This window comes from Carlito syrichta, unplaced genomic scaffold (assembly GCF_000164805.1).
Source record: "Carlito syrichta isolate Samal-C Ts95f unplaced genomic scaffold, Tarsius_syrichta-2.0.1 Scaffold302083, whole genome shotgun sequence".
NCBI lineage: Eukaryota > Metazoa > Chordata > Mammalia > Primates > Tarsiidae > Carlito > Carlito syrichta.
Window position 1 is genome coordinate 372,662 of NW_007246179.1, and position 19,176 is coordinate 391,837.

A 19,176-nucleotide genomic window follows, 5' to 3' on the forward strand; every position below is an offset into this window, starting at 1 on the left:
TTGTATGTGAGTATAATACAGGTTGCTGTTTTTCCTAGTATTTATATTTTTGAATTGCTTTTTAAATTTGTATTTATACCTCATATTCCTTCTCTCTGTTCTTCTCGGTGTGTTCATTGTTCTTCATATTGAATTAAGTGTGTGTGTGTGCGTACATTTTATTATATATTTATTTAGAGACGCGGTCTTGCTATGTTGCCCAAACTCCTGGACTCAAGCAATACTCCTGCCTCGGCCTCTCAGTGCTGGGATTATAGGCATGCGCACCATGCCCAACCTATACTTTAAAAGCATATATAAGCCTGGCTTGGTGGCTCAGCCTGTAATCCCGCGCTTTGGGAGGCTGAGGTGAGTGGATTACCTGAGCCCGCGGGTTCAAGACCCGCCTGGGCAACTTGGCGAGACCTTATCTCTCCAATAAATCAAAAAATTAGCTGGGTGCCTGTAGTTCCAGTACTTGGAAGCCTGAGGCAAAAGGATCGCCGGAGCCCAGCAGGTCGAGGCTGCTGTGGCCAGGAGCGGCCACTGCATTCTAGTCTGGTGAGACTCCAACTTAAGAATAAAAAATAAATAAAAGCATCTATAAAGACTTTTAAAGAAGTATGAGGCCAGGATAGTTTAAAGGAAAAATATTAGCTTCTCACCATCCATATGACCTCATTTCTAAAATTGCTCTGAGAATTACCTACCACTGAAGAACGGTGCTATACTGATTTTCCTTGGCCACCTCCCCTTTCACTTCATGTGTGACAGAAGAAAGGCATTCCTTCCACACACTGAGTGTTTTCTCTTTCATTGAGCTGGGAGGAACCAATTAAAGAATGAGAAGTAATTCAGGATCTGTGTTAAGATGAATATACAGCAAGAGTGTCTGTATTTCCACTGAAAGTTGTTTTGCTCTCCAGCCCACAGGTCCTCGCTACCCTGGGAAGAGACAAGAAGTAAAAGAAGAGAAAGGTTTCAGGACCTGGATATCATTTCTGGGGACACCTTTGACTGAAGAGATTTCTGACTAAAAATTTAGGACATACTCAGAAGAGACAGAGACAGAGTATTCCAGTCATTGGTCATTCCTCACAATAGAAGAAAATGATCAGTGTTCAGGTGATGTTTGTCTGTTTTATTCTATCCTTTATTCCCTACTGGATTTGTAGAAGCCCATACATAATCACTTCAGAGTCTAGAGTGAAATAAAATTTGAATCTAACTCAAATGACATAGCAAGTAGCGTCAGGGATATAGAGTTCATATGATTCCTACCAAATGACTAGAACATAATAACTAGAGGATCCTTTCCATTACATTAGCTGTCAACTTGCATCTGATATCTCTGACAGCCAGTGCAAGAGAATCATGCTGAGTTAGATGATATGCATTGACTATGAGGGGAAAGCAGACAGGTTCCTCAGGAAATGTCATTTCATGATGGTTATGTCTCAAGACAAATGTGATATTCTTCCCAGAATCGATATGGTGAACCATGTTTTGAACTTGCCTTCTGATAAAAGCAGAAGAATTCTTCCTGCTGTTTTGTTTTGTTTTGAGTCAGAGTCTCACTCTGCTGCCCAGGCTGGAGTGCAGTGGTGAGATCACAGTTCACCACAGCCTCAACCTCCTGGGTTCAGGTAATCTTCCTGCCTCAGCCTTCCAAGTAGCTGGAACTGCTCGTGTGCACCACTATACCTGACTAACTTTTTTGATTTTTTTGTAGAGATGAGATGTTCCCCTGTGTTATCCAGGCTGGTCATAAACTCCTGGACTCCAGTAATCCTCCTGCCTCAGCCTCCCAAAGTGTTGAGATTTCACGCTTTAGCTACCACGCCTGGCAGACTGCTGTTTATTACAGGGTTCCTCAGAGACTTCTATGGGAACAGACCAAGCAAACTCAGTGGATACAACGTTTCAGGAGACCAAAGCAAGGTCACTCAAAGGACCCAGCCTTGTATCTGAGCTGATCCAGGAATAAAACCTAGGAAAATGGAAAGAGTACACAGCTTTCTCGTGTCCTAAACAGGTGGCTAAACTGCATTTAGACACATACTTGGCATTAGGGAGTTGCGAGAAGTGTCTGGTAAGGGCTTGAGGTGTTGAGTGCCATGATGTTTGCTTGACAACTTCACCTTGTCTCATAATATACAGAATGCTCCCCCATTTTCAGGTCTAGTTCTTCCCTACTTTTCTTTTATTGCTTTTATTTTTTGTAATTATTCAAATTACTCATGGATTTTAAAGAAAAAAAATTCTAATGACGATGTACACATTGGCAATAAAAAGTAAAATTTCCTCTTTATAACTTTCTAATCTCCTCATGCTATTTCAACAAATGTTTCATAGTATATACCAGCTCACTGAACTGTGTGTACATCTATGTATCTAGGTGTATTATGTGTATATTTTATTTACATATGTGTACATAAACACATTTGTCTTTTTTTTTTTTTTTGAGTCACTCTGTCGCCCATACTGGAGTGCAGTGGCCGCTCCCGGCCACTGCAGCCTCGACCTGCTGGGCTCCAGTGATCCTTCTGCCTCAGCCTTCCAAGTAGCTGGAACTACAGGCACGCGCTACCATGCCCGGCTGATTTTTGGTTTATTGTAGAGATGAGGTCTTGCTAAGTTGCCTAGGCGGGTCTCGAACCCGCGGGCTCAGGCAATCCACTCACCTCAGCCTCCCAAAGGCGCGGGATTACAGGCTGAGCCACCGAGCCCGGCTTGTCATGATTTTTTTTTTAAGCTTCAATGGAATCATACTCCAAAAAACATAATCTATTGGCCACCTTAGCATTTAAAGGAATACTGACTGCAATCAACTGAAGAATATTAACTATATAAAATTCCATTTGTCTAAAGTCATACTTGAAAACATTTGTTAAATGGTGCAAGGCATTTAAATGAGTGCCTCCTGCATAGTGACTGACGTTGAATAATTTATGCCAACATTTTAAAATATCACATTACTGAACTGTATAATTTTCAGTGATTCAGTATTCTTTTACCTCATTTTGCATCTTCCTCATCATGGGTAGCTTGAAATTCTTCGTATTTTCTGTTACTTTGTCTCTGCTTCAATTTTCAGTTTTTAAAAAATGTATATTCCAGTTCACTAATTATCTCTTCTGTATATCTGATAACCTTTCTGTTAATATATATGCATACATGTTCTGTATACATAGACATGTATTTACACACGTGTAAATATCCATATGTGTATATATATATATTTAATATGTATTTCAAAAACTTTTCCCAGTGTGACTAATCTTCAATAGTTTCTTTTGCTTTCTGTATATTTCTGTTTTTAAAAGTTCATTAAATAATCAAACACTTCTATAGTGTTCTGTTATTCTAACATACCGAATATCTTCATGTTTTAGCCTAGTATTAACTGGGAAGGCTTATGGTGAGTGTAGCAATCTATATATCTGGATGTCACTAGCATATAATTTCTTGACTAGTCAATAATACTGAAGTTAAAAATTATACATAAAATCTATTTTTTACTGAGAGGATTTGATATAAAACTTTAGACTTTATTGAGTGAATCGGGTACTGTGCACTTACAGAATACTTAGAGACTCAATGACAGTATTAAAAAACACAATAGTCCTATAAATGCATGCAGTCTATATAGTTAATATGAGCGGGACAACTTCTTCACTTTGCTTGTATGCCACTTCATATTCAGAGGGCTCTGTTTTTACAGGAGTTGCTGACATTGGAGGATGTATCTGTGGAATTCACTTCGGCAGAGTGGCAGCTTTTGGACCCTGCTCAGAAGGACCTTTACCGAGATGTGATGTTGGAGAACTACAGCAACCTGGTGTCAGTGGGTAAGGACAGCTGCCCTCTATCATAGGAGGGTACCTCATCTGTGACCTGTTTTCTTTTCTTTTTTTTTTTTTGAGTTGGAGTCTCACTTTGTCACCCAGACTGGAATGCAGTGGCACGCTCCTGACCACCACAGCCTTGACCTGCTGGGGTCCAGTGATCTTTCCGCCTCAGCCTTTCAAGTAGCCAGAACTACAGGCGCACGCTATCACGCCTGGCTAATTTTTTTGATTTATTGTAGAGATGAGGTCTCGCCAAGTTGCCAAGGCGGGTCTCGAACCCGTGGGCTCAGGCAATTCACTTACCTCGCCCTCCCAAAGCGCGGGATTACAGGCTGAGCCACTGAGCCCGGCTAATGGTCTGTTTTCTTAGCTGCTTACACTTAGAAATCACTTCAATGCTCTAAATAGATTTTTAGTGCATTCTCTGGCTCCTGATAAAAGGATATGCAGTCACCCTTTGGTATCTGAGGGTAATTGGTCCCCTGATCTTCCATGGATACAAAATCCACGGGCACGCAAATCCTTTAAACAGAATGCCATGCCGGGTATGGTGGCTCACGCCTGTAATCCCAGCACTTTGGGTGGCGGAGGTGAGAAGATTGTCAAAGTCCAGGGGTTTGAGACTATCCTGGAAAACTTGGGGAGACCTCATCACTACAATAAAAAAAATTAGCTGAGTGTGGTGGCGCTTACATGTAGTTTCAACTATTTGAAAAGCTGAGGTGGAAGGATCACCTGAGCCCAGCAGCTGGAGGGTGAGGTGGCCATGAGCGTGCCACTGCACTCCTGTCTGTGTGACAGAGTGAGACTCTTCCTCCAAAAAAAAAAAAAATCATAGTATTTGCACATAATCTCCACAGATCCTCCTGTATACTTGAAGTCATCTCTAGATGGCTTATGATAATTAATACAATGTAAATCCTATGTAAATAGTTGTTATAGTGTATTTTTTATTTGAATTCTTTTTTAATTTTATTTTTTTAAATATTTCCCATCTGTGGTTGGTTAAATCTCAGTGTGAAATCTGTAGATTTGAAGGGCTGACTGTGATCTACCCACTCCTGAAAGAAAAGCGTCTACTTTGCAGATACGAAAACTGTCTAGTGACTTAAAGGTAACATTCCCCAATGTTACATACTCCAGCCCCATTCATTGTGTCTAAATTTTCTATCATTTCCCATAAACAGGTTATCAAGCCAGCAAAACGGATGCACTTTCCAAGTTGGAACGAGGAGAGGAACCATGGACAGTAGAAAATGAAATGCACGGTCAGATTTGTCCAGGTGAGTGAGGATAGCAAGATATATAACTGAAGAAGTCATGTTATATTCAGTCAGAGAAGGATGTTGGGTATTGAGGATACAGAAACAGTGCCTCCATGTATCTTTCTCCTCATATCAGAACTTTTCTATTAGGTATTTAGAGGGAGATGTATTCTTTTCTGAGATCTGACTCCTGCTTATTTTATCTTACATCTTGGTTCTTGTTTGCCTATTTTTATTCTTTCTCAGCTTCTATAATGTTCCCTTTCTTTATATCCTGTTATGGTGTCTCTGTCTGTTCCTTCTACCTATCAGTTCTTGCTTCATGAAGACCTTTGAATTAGTCACTGTTGTCTGACTATTGCACTTTCCTGCCCCATTGAAAAATACTGATTTCCTTTCCTAACACTCAACCCTACCTTGTATATTGTGCGCTCACATTAAGCTGTTTTCCCATTGTGTGTTTATATGGTTCTTAAGCTTATTCCCTCTCCACCCCCAACTCTGAGGCTTTCAGTGGTTCCATTTTCTCTGCTGTTATCCTAATCCTTATAATTTTTCATTCTTATGAGCTAACTTTCCATTCTCTGGATGAAACTCCCAAAACGACATCTCCATCATATTATCTAACATACATTTTAGCTCCACATATGTTATCTTTGGCAGCTGGACTATGACTTCCATATTTCCTGCATGAAGAGTAGGAATCAAGCCGGGCTCAGTGGCTCAGCCTGTAATCCCACACCTTGGGAGGCTGAGGTGAGTGGACTGCCTCAGCCCACAGGTTCGAGACCCGCCTGGGCAACTTGGCGAGACCTCATCTCTACAATAAATCAAAAAATTAGCTGGGCGTGGTAGCGCGCACCTGTAGTTCCAGCTACTTGGAAGGCTGAGGTGGAAGGATCGCAGGAGACAGCAGGTCGAGGCTGCGGTGGCTGGGAGCGGCCACTGCACTCCAGTCTGGGCGACTGAGTGAGACTCCAACTCAAAAAAAAAAAAGAAAAAGAGTAGAATCATTTTCTCTTTATAAAACAGTTTTTCCATCTTACTTTAAGGTTACATTCTCCTGTAGTACAATATATCATCAGCCCTGTCCATGCTGATGTTATAGTGAATGTCCTCTACTTATAGAGTTCTCTTGTTAAAGGTCTCTGCTGTTTCTGTTGACTATTTAAAAGGAAAGGATTGTTTTACATCCTACATCAGCTCTAGCCCAAGCCAGGTCATAACATATGTCTGTCTCAGAGTTATTCTTCCTTTGTACATTTATTTTCTGATTTTCTTTGCATACAATATAATTTGCCATTTACATTTACAATTCAGTGTGTGTAGTTTATGAACAGTTATATAACCATCACAACTAATTTTGGAATTTTCAGTGCATCAGTTGAAGAAAAAAACCCAAAAAACAAAAATCATGTCTTTTCAAGCTCCCAGCACTAGGCAACCACTAATCTACTTTTAATCTGTATAGATTTGCCCATACTGGACATTTTATATGACTAGATTCATAAAATATATGGTCTTTTGTGTCTGGCTTTTTTCATTGAGTCTAATGTTTCTGAAAGTTCTTCTATATTTCACCATGCGTCATATTTCATTTCTTTTTACTGTTGAATAACATTCTATTGTATGGATATACACATCTAATTTATTCATTTGTTTACTGTTGGATATTAGGATTGTTTCCACCTTTTGGCTTTTATGAGTCATGCTACTATGCACATTTGTATACAAGTTGAGTTTCATAAATGTATGTTACTTTCCTTGAGATTCTACCTAGGAGTGGAATTCCTGGATCATATGTAATCCAGGAGGGGTCCAAATGCAGTGCTTCTGGTCATCTTCTCCCTGTGAACTCACAGATGGCATCATATCTTTTCCATAGTATGTATAAGTAATAATTCAGAATATTGCCAATGAGGGAAGCCCACTTGAGACTTGCGGCCAGAGTTTTTACTGGGGCTCAATCACATACTCCCCACGTGGCTGACCTTAAGTCTCCAGCCTCTCCCAGAAATCAGGCTAATACCTAGAGTGTCCATCTCCTCCAAAGGTTGGAACTGATGTGGCATGGCCTAAAGCCTCTATCGTAATCACACTGTTAGATGTTCAGTCAGCAAAGCTACCAGGCAAACAAAGACTACTATGGGACAGGACAGTCCAGGGACCTAGAGGTTACCTCCCAGTAGCTAAGCACAAACACTAGACCTCTCTTTGGGGGAAATTAGTTCTTCACCAGAGATTACTGTAAAGAATGAACAAAGAAGGAATTAATTTAGAAATATAGAGGACACAGAGCATCTGGTGTTACGGTCAGAAATGGAATGAGAGTATGATGTACATGAAGTACATCTTGATTCTGAATGAGGAAGGTGATGACATGGTTTAAGAATGAAGGTGCGAGGCCAGGCGTCTTGGCTCCCAAAATCCCACATTTTGGGAGGCCAAGGCAAGAGGACTGCTTGAGCACAGAAGTTAAAGACTGCCTAGGCAACATAGTGGGACAGCGTCTCTATAAAAAATTCAAAAAATTACCTGAGCATAGTGGCACGCACATGTAGTTCCAGGTACTTGGGAGGCTGATGCAGAAGGATCACTTAAGCCCAGGATCTGGAGGCTTTGGTGAGAGTGATTGTGCCAGTGCACTCCAGCATGGCTGGTAGAGAACCAGACTGGAAAAAAAAATTAAAAAAAGAAGGTATGAAATAGGAAATGTGGTTCCAGGCTATCAGGTTGGCTATCAGAAGACTGGCCAAATACAAGCCAGTGTTAGGTAGTTTGTGTCAGGAAAATAATGGGGCAGAAACACAGATAGGTGGAATATTCATAGTAATGTAAACTCTTTTGACAGACTGAGTGTTTTGATTTTATAGATGAGTAATTGAGATCGCTTAGCTTTATTTTTTGTCAAAAAACATCTTAGTAGTCTTACCTTTCACCTATACCTTTCACCTAGATGACAGCAGCATAGCAATAATAAGGAACAGCTAAGTGTTTTAAGAAAAACTGAAGGTAAAGGTGACAGAACCTGGTCCAGAAGGAAGATATTTCTCCTTTAGAACAGCCTCACTGATGCTGAGACATAAATGTAGCACTCCTGGTGGCAAGATGAGAAAACGGTGCATTAGGGATGCTGAAATGAGAAAAATTGGATATGACTTCTGTACTGTATGTGATTGAAGGTTTTCATTTCCCATGTAGCAGCACATAAGCTTCTGAAGATGACTGCACTGTATACTGGCCAGTTGCAAAATTCCCTAGCAATCATTGTTTTCCTATTTCATTATGAATGGAACATCAAATAACACCACTAGACCAAAGAGTGGATGGTTGATTATAGGAATTGTCCACTAAATGTGATGAATGATTTTGCAAATTAGCTTGATGGTAGTTTATGGCTTGAAGGAGGGCAAACATAGGAACAAGATTGCCATGCAAGAGTCTGTCTCAGTTCACTCTAATTCAACTGCTGAGGATCTCAAATTCTTACTTGCCAGGTAACAGGTAAAATGTATTTAGTCTATACACACCTCAGTATGCTCATTTCGATCATCTTTATAGTCAGTGTTTGGTTCCTTTAAGGGCTTAAATCCAAAATTCTAAATGTTGGACTACCTAAAACCTTGGTCTTATACCTTCATCTTTCATTATGTATATTTTCCCAACATGTCATTCAGTCTTCTTTTGTTGAAAAATAGGTATATATTTATTATTTCCACATTGCCTTCTCCATTTATACTTCCAACTTGATTCTTGATGTGTTACTACAAATCTAGTAACCATCTCATAGTTTATGTTTCACAATGCATACTTCATTCTACACATTCTGGACAGCAGTAATATTCCCCCCAACTCATTATGAGATGCTTCCACATACACAGTGGCTCAAGCTATACAGTTAGTAAAGTCATCCTTGACTCCTTACTTTCATTAACATCTCTCCCTATTAAATTCAGCATTTAACCTTGTCTTTTCTTTATGCAAATATATCTTGCTTTCCTTTACCTCTCTCCATCTCCACTGCTCCTTGAAACCACATGTAACAATCTCCAACTCCCTTCTTTTTTTATTCCTTCTTGTTTATTCCATTTTTTCCTAACTAGAATTTAACATCATTGAAAATAAGGCACATTTTATATATCCCAAACACTGGCAGAGTGCCTTGTCCATGGGAGCCATTCAGTAGACATGTGTGGAGTAAATAAATATAACCTTCACCATTTTGGATCAGTTGTCTCATCTACCTTTGTAGAATGTTTTTCACCAACCCTCTGTTTGCTTCTATTTACTTTATCTGCATGTTTTGCAAGGTCTTATTTAGAAAGCAGTGAAATGTATACAGATTGCCAACTTCCTGACCTTATTTGTATACAAAATACTTTTTACCTATAGTTTGTTTGTTTTTATCAAAGTGTAAGAAACAAGGAACAATTATACATGTAGTTGCTTTATTCTATTATCATGGTGGTGTTATTTTTTGAGTTGGAGTCTCACTCTGTCACCCAGACTGGAGTGCAGTGGTTGCTCTCGGCCACCGCAGCCTTGACCTACTGGGCTCCAGCGATCCTTCTGCCTCAGCCTTCCAAGTAGCTGGAACTATAGGCGCGTGCTACCACACCCGGCTAATTTTTTGATTTATTGTAGAGATGAGGTCTCGCCAATTGTCCAGGCGGGTCTCGAACCCGTGGGCTCAGGCAATCCACTCACCTCAGCTTCCCAAGGCATGGGATATGGTGATGTTACTAATGCCACATTTAGCTGTGCTCGACGGCTCAGTCTGTAATCCCAGCACTTTGGGAAGCCAAAGCGAGTGGAATGCCTGAGCTCCTGGGTTCGGGAACAGCCCAGGCAACATGGAGAGACCTCGTCCCTATGATAAAAAAAACAACAAAAAAATAGCACCACATTTAAAAACATTAAGGACTTTTTTTTAAAGTTCTACCCTAACAAGATTTTGAAAGAATTTATCTCTTCTTTCCTAGAAAATGACAAAGTTGATGATCATCTTCAGGGTTCCTTGGAAAAGCAAAGAATACGGGAAAGTATGGAACAATACCATGCGTATAATGCATTTGGAAATATTGTCCCTCAAACCAAAAGTCATCCTTTCAGGGAAAATCATGCTATGTTTCAGTTATACATAAAAACTTTGAAATCAAATTTAAGTTTAGTCAACCAGAACAAAAGTTATAAAATTAAGAACTCCACCAAATGTAATGGAGATGTGAAATCATTTTGTCATGGGAAGTGTGAAAAATTGCATGCCACAGTTAAACCCTCTGTAAATACAGAACCCATTAGCATTAAATCCCAAGTCATTAAGCATCAGATAACTCATAAAACAGAGAAAACCCACATATGCAGTGAATGTGGAAAGGCATTTGCCAAGAAGTCTCAGCTCACTGATCATGAGAGAGTTCATACAGGTGAAAAACCTTATGGATGCAGTTTTTGTGCTAAAGTATTCTCCAGAAAGTCCAAGCTCAATGAGCATGAGAGAATTCATAAAAGAGAGAAATCGTTTATATGCAGTGAATGTGGAAAGATCTTCACTGTGAAGAACCGTCTTATTGAACATCAGCGAACCCATACAGGAGAGAAACCCTATGTATGCAATGAATGTGGAAAAGGCTTCACTGGCAAGCGTAATCTCATTGTACATCAGCGGAATCATACTGGAGAGAAATTATATGTATGTAGTGAATGTGGAAAAGGCTTCACTGGAAAGAGCCTGCTTATCATACATGAGCGAACTCATACGGGGGAGAAACCCTATATCTGTAGTGAATGTGGGAAGGGTTTCACCACGAAGCACTATGCCACCATACATCAACGAAATCATACAGGAGAGAAACCATATATATGCAATGAATGTGGGAAAGGCTTTACCACGAAAAGCCGAATAATTGAACATAAGCGAACTCACACGGGAGAGAAACCCTATGTCTGCAGTGAATGTGGAAAAGGCTTTCCTAGGAAGAGTCATCTCGTTGTACATCAGAGAAATCATACAGTAGACAAGTCATATCTATGTAGTGAATGTGGAAAAGGCTTTGCCATTAAGAGCATGCTCATCATACATCAGCGAACTCACACTGGAGAGAAACCTTACATATGCAATGAATGTGGGAAAGGCTTCCCCTTGAAGAATACACTGGTTGTACATCAGCGAACTCATACTGGAGAGAAACCATATAGATGCAATGAATGTGGGAAAGGTTTCATCGTGAGTAGTGGATTGATGTTACATCAGCGAACTCACACTGGAGAGAAACCCTATAGATGCAATGAATGTGGAAAAGATTTTGCCTATAAGAGTGCTCTTGTTGCACACCAGCGAACTCATACTGGAGAGAAACCCTTCAAGTGCAGTGAATGTGGAAAAGGCTTTACCCTGAAACGCTATCTAATTAGACATCAGCAAATTCATACAGAAGAGAAATCTTATATATGTAGTAAATGTGAAAAAGCCTTTGCCAAGGAAACTGAACTCATTTTACATAATCAAATTCATACTGGAGAAAAACCCTATGCATGCAATGAATGTGGTAAAGGCTTCAGTGTGAAAAGCTATCTAGTTGTTCATCAGCGAACTCATACAGGAGAGAAACCCTTCATATGCGGTGAATGTGGAAAACGCTTCTCCTCAAAGAGAAATCTTACTGTACATCAGCGAACTTATAAGGGACACAAACCCTGACTGCAATAAACATGGTTATGCCTTCAGGAAAAAAGTATGTCTTGTACAACATCAGAGATTTCACAGAGGGTGGACTTTAGATGTACTGAGTGTGGAAAATTCTTTTCCAACATTGTCTCATCTCACTGCATTACTGTATGCATTCAATAACATGAATTCAGGCAGTGAATTATTTGATGCACCCAATGTATATCAAATAACTCATATGAGAGAGCTGTATGGGTTCAGTGATTGGAGGTCATCTTTCATGTGTTAACCTTCTTAAAACTATGACATTGTACACAAGAGAAATGTATTAAGGTACATAATCCTTTGCAGAGAATCTGAACGGATCACACACAGGTGAATTCGGACCAAACCAGTGAGTATTGTGAATCCCAGGGTGCTCCTATAATATGTGGATATAGTCAGCGTAGAGCAGACTGCTGCTAGATTTTCACTGTTGGGAGATTATGCAGTTTGCACAAGAGTTAATTTAATGCATTCAGAAAATGTGTTAGTGCCTTCAGTGATCAGTTACCTCAAATTGTATGTCAACATAAACGTGTAGGAAAAAAGCATGATACAGCCAATGCAGCAAAGTCTTGAAAAATTTCTAAGCAATTGTACATATTGAAAAGCGTATACTGAGATAAATCTTATACATGGGCAGACTAGAAAAGCCTGCTGTGAAAAGAAAAACCCTATCCCATCAATGATCATGATAGATCATCAGTGAGCTCACACATATTAGCAGCATAATGATCATGGGATAGCCTTTGCCCAGTAATAAAACCTTAATAGTTGATGCATATTTCATGTTGGAGAAAAAATTTCAGATTGCAATAAATATGGTAGGATTTTAGTGATATATTTTGCCTCATCATGCATCATTATCTCAATCACAAAAAGTATGAATACACTAAATGAAGAGTAAGTTTGGTAAAGTATCAGAATTCCTTAAGTAACGAAGTCTTATGAAAATTATGTATATTTGAGGGCTGTCATAAATCTAAACTCAACATATACCTGATGTCCATTTTGGGACAGGATACCTTTCACCATATTCTCAATGATGCCATAGTTTTAAACTGGGATTTTCTCATTACTGATTAAATTTTAATGTTGTAGGTGTTTTCCGTGCCTGCTTGTATCGTTATGTGATTTGTTCTTGCATATTATTATCTCTAAATTTATTTCACTCAGGCTATTAAATTAATAAATGTAATTCAGTATTCTTGGATGTGTTTACGCGTTACTGTGTAGCAAATAGTTTACAAATATACTTCAAATATGATTTTTCTAAAATGTTTCAGAATAATTTTAGGTTCACAAGAAATTTCTTACACAACCATAAAACAAATTACATTTGGACTTCACTAGCTTTTGTGTGCACTAATTAGTGTGTTTTGTTTGTTTATTTTTGTCTAGAGTTCTAAAAGGTTTTGTAACGTGTATAGATTCATTTAATAGTCCCCACTGTCAGAATGCAGAACTGTTGTACCATCAGAAACATCCCTTTGCTACCCCTTATACCCACACCCTCCCCCACAACATGACACAAGGTAATCACTATCCCATCACTCTACTTTATAATTTCAAGATGCTATTAAAATGGAATCATAAGGTATGTAATCTTGAAGGTAGACTTTTATTTACTCAGTAAATTGCCCTTAAGAACTAGTTGTTGGGCGTCCAAATAGTCTTACTATTTTGTTACTGAGTTAGCATTCTTTTGTATGGATGCCTCATGGTTTATGTACCCATTTACTGTTGATGGGCATTTAAATTGTTTCCAGTGTTTTTCTGTTATACATAAAGATGCTACAAATGTGTGTGTACCTGGTTTTGTGTGAACATAGCTTTTCTTTCCTCTGGAATAGACAACCAGGAACATGACTGCTGGATCATATGGTAAGTTTATGTTTAACTTTATAAGAAACTGCCAAGCTTTTTCAGAGCGAGTGTACTGAGTTACAATCCCACCATCAATATATAAGCACTGTATTTGCTCCATGCCCTTTCTAGCATTTGGCACTGTCAGTATATTTAGCTTTTTTATCAGGTGTGTGGTGGTATATAATCATGGCCTTAACAGATATTATGTTCAACATCTCAACATCCACTGAGAACCATATTAAGCAAAGCTGTAATTCTTGCTGCTTGCCAGCAAACAATGTTAAAAATTCAATAGCCTTTTATATTTGATAATATGTTTACCTTTTCTGTTCCTCTTTCTTCATTTCTGGTGTTATGTTTCCTTGTTTTATTTCCTTGTATCAGAACTTCCTTTATCAATTCTTTTTGAGTAGGCCTGCTGGGAACAAATTATTTTCCTAGGAATAGGATTCTTGTTCTCTTTTCTCTATTTAGAGTCATTTCCCTTGATCTAACAAAAGTCCTCCAGCTTATAAATGGTGAATCCTTTTCATAATAGAAGTGGATATCTGCCGTGTTTTGTTCTGGAATCAAAAGACAAAACAGGCAAAGTGATGGCCTTGATAGACAATAGCATCTAGGGAAGAAAACTGAGTAAAATAAATACAAGATAGAATTGAGTTTGGGTAAGTGCTAAGAAGAAACAAAGTCTAATGAATTCATCAATTACAATCAAAGAGCTATTTTTAAAGCATGAGTTTTCAGAGAAGACTTCTAGGCAAATGTAATGTGAGCCAAGATTGAAGTGTACTGACAGAAGACAGCCGTCATATTTGTAAGCCTACAGTACTAGAGGTCTGGATCTAATTATTTTCCCTGGGTTTCCTGTCTCAAATTCTCTGAGATACTTAGGAAAGAAGGCAAAATCTTGGGTCACTCCCCAGATCTAAACTAGGCCCTCTGTGGCTTGGGTCCAGGACTCTGCATTTATGAGAAGTGGTTTCTGATAAATACTTAAGTTTGAAGACCTCTTCCCTAAATATTGGCTTCGTACTCCCATCACTACTTCCACACTGTAACAGAATGGATTCTCTGTAGATACTCCCCAGCAGTGAATCAGACACAAGTGATCCCCCAAGCAAGATCTCAAGTACCCTCCCTTCTTGTCCTTTTGTGAGTCTATATCCTACCATGGCAAGGTCACATCAGTTCACTCCTAGAACTGATCATTGAGGGTCCCAGGATGTGCTGACCTGTGGACCAGGTGCTGAACTTATCTCCCACAACTTAACATTCCAGATAAATTGGGCTGAAATTTAATCCTGAAGGGCATATAATACTCTTAAGAAACATACAAGCCGGGTTCCGTGGCTCAGCCTGTAATCCCGCGCTTTGGGAGGCCGAGGTGAGTGGACTGCCTGAGCCCACGGGTTCGAGACCTGCCTGGGCAACTTGGCGAGACCTCATCTCTACAATAAATCAAAAAATCAGCTGGGCGTGGTAGTGCGCGCCTGTAATTCTGGCTACTTGGAAGGCTGAGGTGGAAGGATCGCCGGAGCCCAGCAGGTCGAGGCTGCAGTGGCCAGGAGCGGCCACTGCACTCCAGTCTGGGCGACAGAGTGAGACTCCAACTCAAAAAAGAAAGAAAGAAAGAAAGAAACACAAACATATTCTTAAAGGTATCAAAATTACAAAACAAAATGAAAAACATTTAAATACCCATTATTGTAAAAACCAGTCAAATATTGTTAGCAATATATTCCCCCAAACTTTTATGCATGAGTGCGTTTATTTTATGAAAAAACAGACTTTCATATTTACCATGAACTTCTATATCCTTATTCTATAATTATATAAAAAATCAACATGTTTTATAATATGGTCATTTGATATTATGATACAAAGGTAGTAACATCGAGAAGTGAAAAAATTGGTGACATTTTCCAAGTAAAAACACGATATAGTCTACCCATGAACAAAACTAAACATTAAATGAAACTCAATGTTGTGTGGAATCAATCATAATTTTCAGCAAGATAAATATTTTTGAGTTATTCACACAATACTTACTGTTCTCCAGATTTTCTGCCTTCTATAGAATAGTTGTTTCCTTACTTATAAAGTAATTGCAATATGTCCTTTTTAATTGCTGTGTACTGTTATACTTGAGCAGATGTTTCAAAAATTACCAAAGTTTTCATCTATCATTGTATTCCTTTTATTTGATAAACTAAAAGCGGCTGCTGTGAGCTTTTGGAATTAGCATTGCTGGCTCAAAGAAAATGAAAAATTTTAATTGGCTCTAGGTTACCTTCCAAAAAGATAATATCTACTTAAATTCTCTACGATTACATATCCCACACCTGCAAAAATTTGAACAAACACTTTTAAGTGTCACTATTAGGGGATGAGAACTATATAAAGTATAATAATTGCATTCTCATTATTTCATACTATGAATTGCCCCGCTGTCGTCTCCTTTTGCTTTTGGAAGGAAGCATGTCCGTAGATTTGCACCATCACCTTCTCGTCTCCTTCCTCACTGAGTATCAAGTCCCACGTGGGTAACAGCGAAGGCCCCGTAGTGGGAGTCTAACTTACAAAAGCCTTACCCACTCCACAACCCCCGTCCTTTGCTTTTGTCAACTTTATGACCGCTTCCCCCCCAGCAGCACGTAAACTTCTCCATACCTTGTCTATCTTACAAAGCTGTCCCAGGTCTGGGCATCTTCCCTGCTTTACGGACACCGGCCTTCTTCCAAGATGGCCGCGCCCAAACAGGCTAGATCTCCGCCTCTGCCAAAAGGGGCGCCGCCATCATCCTTTTTTCCCCAGCCGACTGAATAGGAGGCTTATGTGCCGCGTGGACCTTGAATGGACAGCCGCCTAGTCGTGTTTTTCTCCTTGTGCGACTCCAGCCCCTGACCCTCTCTCCATCACCGTCTAGTCCGAGAACAGCCGCCCGGACAGGGCCGTCCGTACGTCAGGCTTCCAAAGATGGCCGCCTCCCGGGCGCCCGGGCGGCGTCGGCGCGGACGTAACGCCGCCGAGGAAACGCCGGAAGCCCGCTCTCCGCTCTGCAAGGAAACGTGGCGGACCCTCTGTGGAGGTTTTCGGGAGGGGCGTGCGGGCGAGGCTCCGCGAAGTGGGAGAAGTTTAGCGAAGTGAGTTCGGGTCTTAAGGTTCTCTGCGGGTTCGAGAGGGAGTGAGGTCAGTGTGTGGGTGAGTCCGCGTAGAGGGCGGGGGTGGGCTTCCGAGGAGGGCGTCCAGTAGGGTCGTTGCTCGCGCGGGGCGGGTGGGCTTTTTGGAGGGGAGCGCGGAGGGGTCCTCGGCGGGAGAGTCTGTGATGGGGTGCCTTTGGGGTTCGGCCGCGAGCTCTGGCAGGCCGGCCGCCGAGAGTCCCGAGGTCGGGGGTCGGGGCCTTCGCGGGTCCCGCTGCCTGCGGGATTCAGTGGTGGCGCCGGTTGACGACTTCGGCTGCTGGTTGGGATTCTGGATGGATGCGGGGCTCCGAGACCCAGGAACCACGAAGGGTGTGTGGAGTCTGATCCAGGTTTTCGCGTGCAACGGGCGGGGGGGAAGGCTTGTGTGTGGAAACGAGTGAAAGCCGACGTGGGGGAGCCCTGGCTGGGCTGTGTGCGCGCGCGCGCGTCGGGCTGCTGCAACAGACTTGAACGCTCATGGTTAAAAGCTTCAGGTCAGAGTCACTCCTCCACGACGAACTTTCTAATCCTCTGGCTCCCCACAACCGCCAGCCCATCCTCTTGAGCCCACAGAAGTGAAAGTTTGGGGAGGGATGTATGATTCAGCATGCCTAAAACTAACAAACTGTCTTTTTAAGAGTCTGGGTTTTTGTTGTTGTAGTTGTTTTTGAATCGTAGTCTCTCTTTGTTGCCCAGGCTGGAGTGCAGGAGCATGCTCATGGCCACCGCAGCCTCGACCTGCTGGGCTCAGGCGATCCTGCTGCCTCAACCTTTCAAGTCGCTGGAAGTACAGGCGCGTGCTTCCATGGCCGGCTAATTTTTTGATTTATTGTAGCGATGAGGTCTTGCCACGTTGCCCAGACTGGTTTCAAGTCCCTGGACTCAGGCAGTTCTCTCCCCTCAGGCTCCCAAAGTGCTGGGATTATAGTTTTGAGCCACCACACGTGCTTTGTTTTTTATCATTCCTCTTGCAAATGTACTGCATATTTTTTTTATGGATGTTTCCTTTCAGGTTGTAAGTGAGTTTTATAACAGTAGCTGCTTTTCCTAGTATTTATATTTTTGAATTGCTTTTTAAAATTTGTATTTATACCTCATATTACTTCTCTCTGTTCTTTTCGGTGTGTTCATTGTTCCTCATATTGAAGTATGTGTTTGTGTGTGTATATACATCTTATTATTTATTTATTTAGAGAGTGGTCTTGCTATGTTGCCCATAGCAAACTCCTGATTTCAAGCAATCCTCCGGCCTTGGCCTTTCAGTGCTGGAATTATAGGCATGAGCACCATGTCCAGCCTATCCTTAAAAAGCATATATAAAGACTTTTAAAGAAGTATGAGGTCAGGATAGTTTAAAGGAAAAAAATTAGCTTCTCACCATCTATATGGCCTCATTTCTAAAATTGCTCTGAGAATTACCTGTCGCTGAGGAACGGTGCTATACTGATTTTCCTTGACCACCTTCCCTTTGACAACACACATCACAGAAGAAAGGCATTCTTCCCATACATAGAGTGTTTTTCATTGGCCAGGAAGGAACCAATTAAAGAACCAGAAGTAATTCAGGATCTGTGTTAAGATGAATATACAGCAAGAGTGTCTGTATTTCTACTGAAAGTTGTTTTGCTCTCCAACCCACAGGTCCTGGCTACCCTGGGAAGAGACAAGAAGTAAAAGAGGAGAAAGGTTCCAGGACCTATGTATCATTTCTGGGGATACCTTTGACTGATGACTGAGATTTCTGACTGAAAATTTAGGACATACTCAGAAGAGACAGAGGCAGAGTATCCCAGTTGTTGGTCATTTCCCACAACGGAAGAAAATGATCAGTGTTCAGGTGATGTTTGTCTGTTTTATTCTATCCTTTATTCCCTAATGGATTTGTAGCCCATACAAAATCATTTCAGAGTCTACAGAGAAATAAAATTTGAATCTAACTCCAATGACATAGCAAAGTAGGATCAGGGATATTGTGTTCATATCATTCCTATTAAATGACTGATGGAACATAATTGTCAGAGGATCCTTTCCATTACATTAGCTGTCAGCTTGCATCTGATGTTATGCAGTGACAGTGAGGGGAAAACAGACAGGTTCCTCAGGGAATGTCATTATTTCATGGCGGTTATGTCTCAAGACAACTGTGATATTCTTTTTTTTTTTTTGAGTTGCAGTCTCACTCTGTTGCCCAGACTAGAGTGTAGTGTCCACTCCCGGCCACCGCAGCCTCGACCTGCTGGGCTCCGGCAATCCTTCCATCTCAGCCTTCCGAGTAGCTGGAACTACAAGCATGTGCTACCACTCCTGGCTGATTTTTGATT

General features: G+C 40.7%; 1 protein-coding gene and 1 long non-coding RNA gene across 2 annotated transcripts; one reads left to right on the forward strand and one right to left on the reverse strand.

Moving 5' to 3' along the window:
• Positions 1-3,599: 3,599 nt before the first annotated feature.
• On the forward strand, positions 3,600-12,651 carry LOC103258355 (zinc finger protein 432-like). Its single transcript, XM_021711343.1, has 3 exons — positions 3,600-3,830; positions 5,018-5,113; positions 10,078-12,651. Exons 1-3 carry the CDS (start codon positions 3,668-3,670, stop codon positions 11,793-11,795), a joined length of 1,977 nt encoding a protein of 658 aa, XP_021567018.1. The 5' UTR covers positions 3,600-3,667; the 3' UTR covers positions 11,796-12,651.
• Positions 7,660-16,586, reverse strand: LOC110595463. The gene is made up of 3 exons (XR_002481855.1): positions 16,344-16,586; positions 13,995-14,236; positions 7,660-7,767 (listed from the first exon to the last, which is right to left on the reverse strand). It is a non-coding gene; the product is annotated as an uncharacterized LOC110595463 (long non-coding RNA).
• Positions 16,587-19,176: the final 2,590 nt, after the last annotated feature.

Excerpts from the sequence above, each read along its gene's own strand:
- LOC103258355 (XM_021711343.1), top strand. The coding sequence starts at position 3,668 with ATGCCACTTCATATTCAGAGGGCTCTGTTTTTACAGGAGTTGCTGACA. Across the intron at positions 3,831-5,017 it reads CAGCAACCTGGTGTCAGTGG|GTTATCAAGCCAGCAAAACG; the intron begins GTAAGGACAGCT and ends TCCCATAAACAG. Across the intron at positions 5,114-10,077 it reads GCACGGTCAGATTTGTCCAG|AAAATGACAAAGTTGATGAT; the intron begins GTGAGTGAGGAT and ends CTTCTTTCCTAG.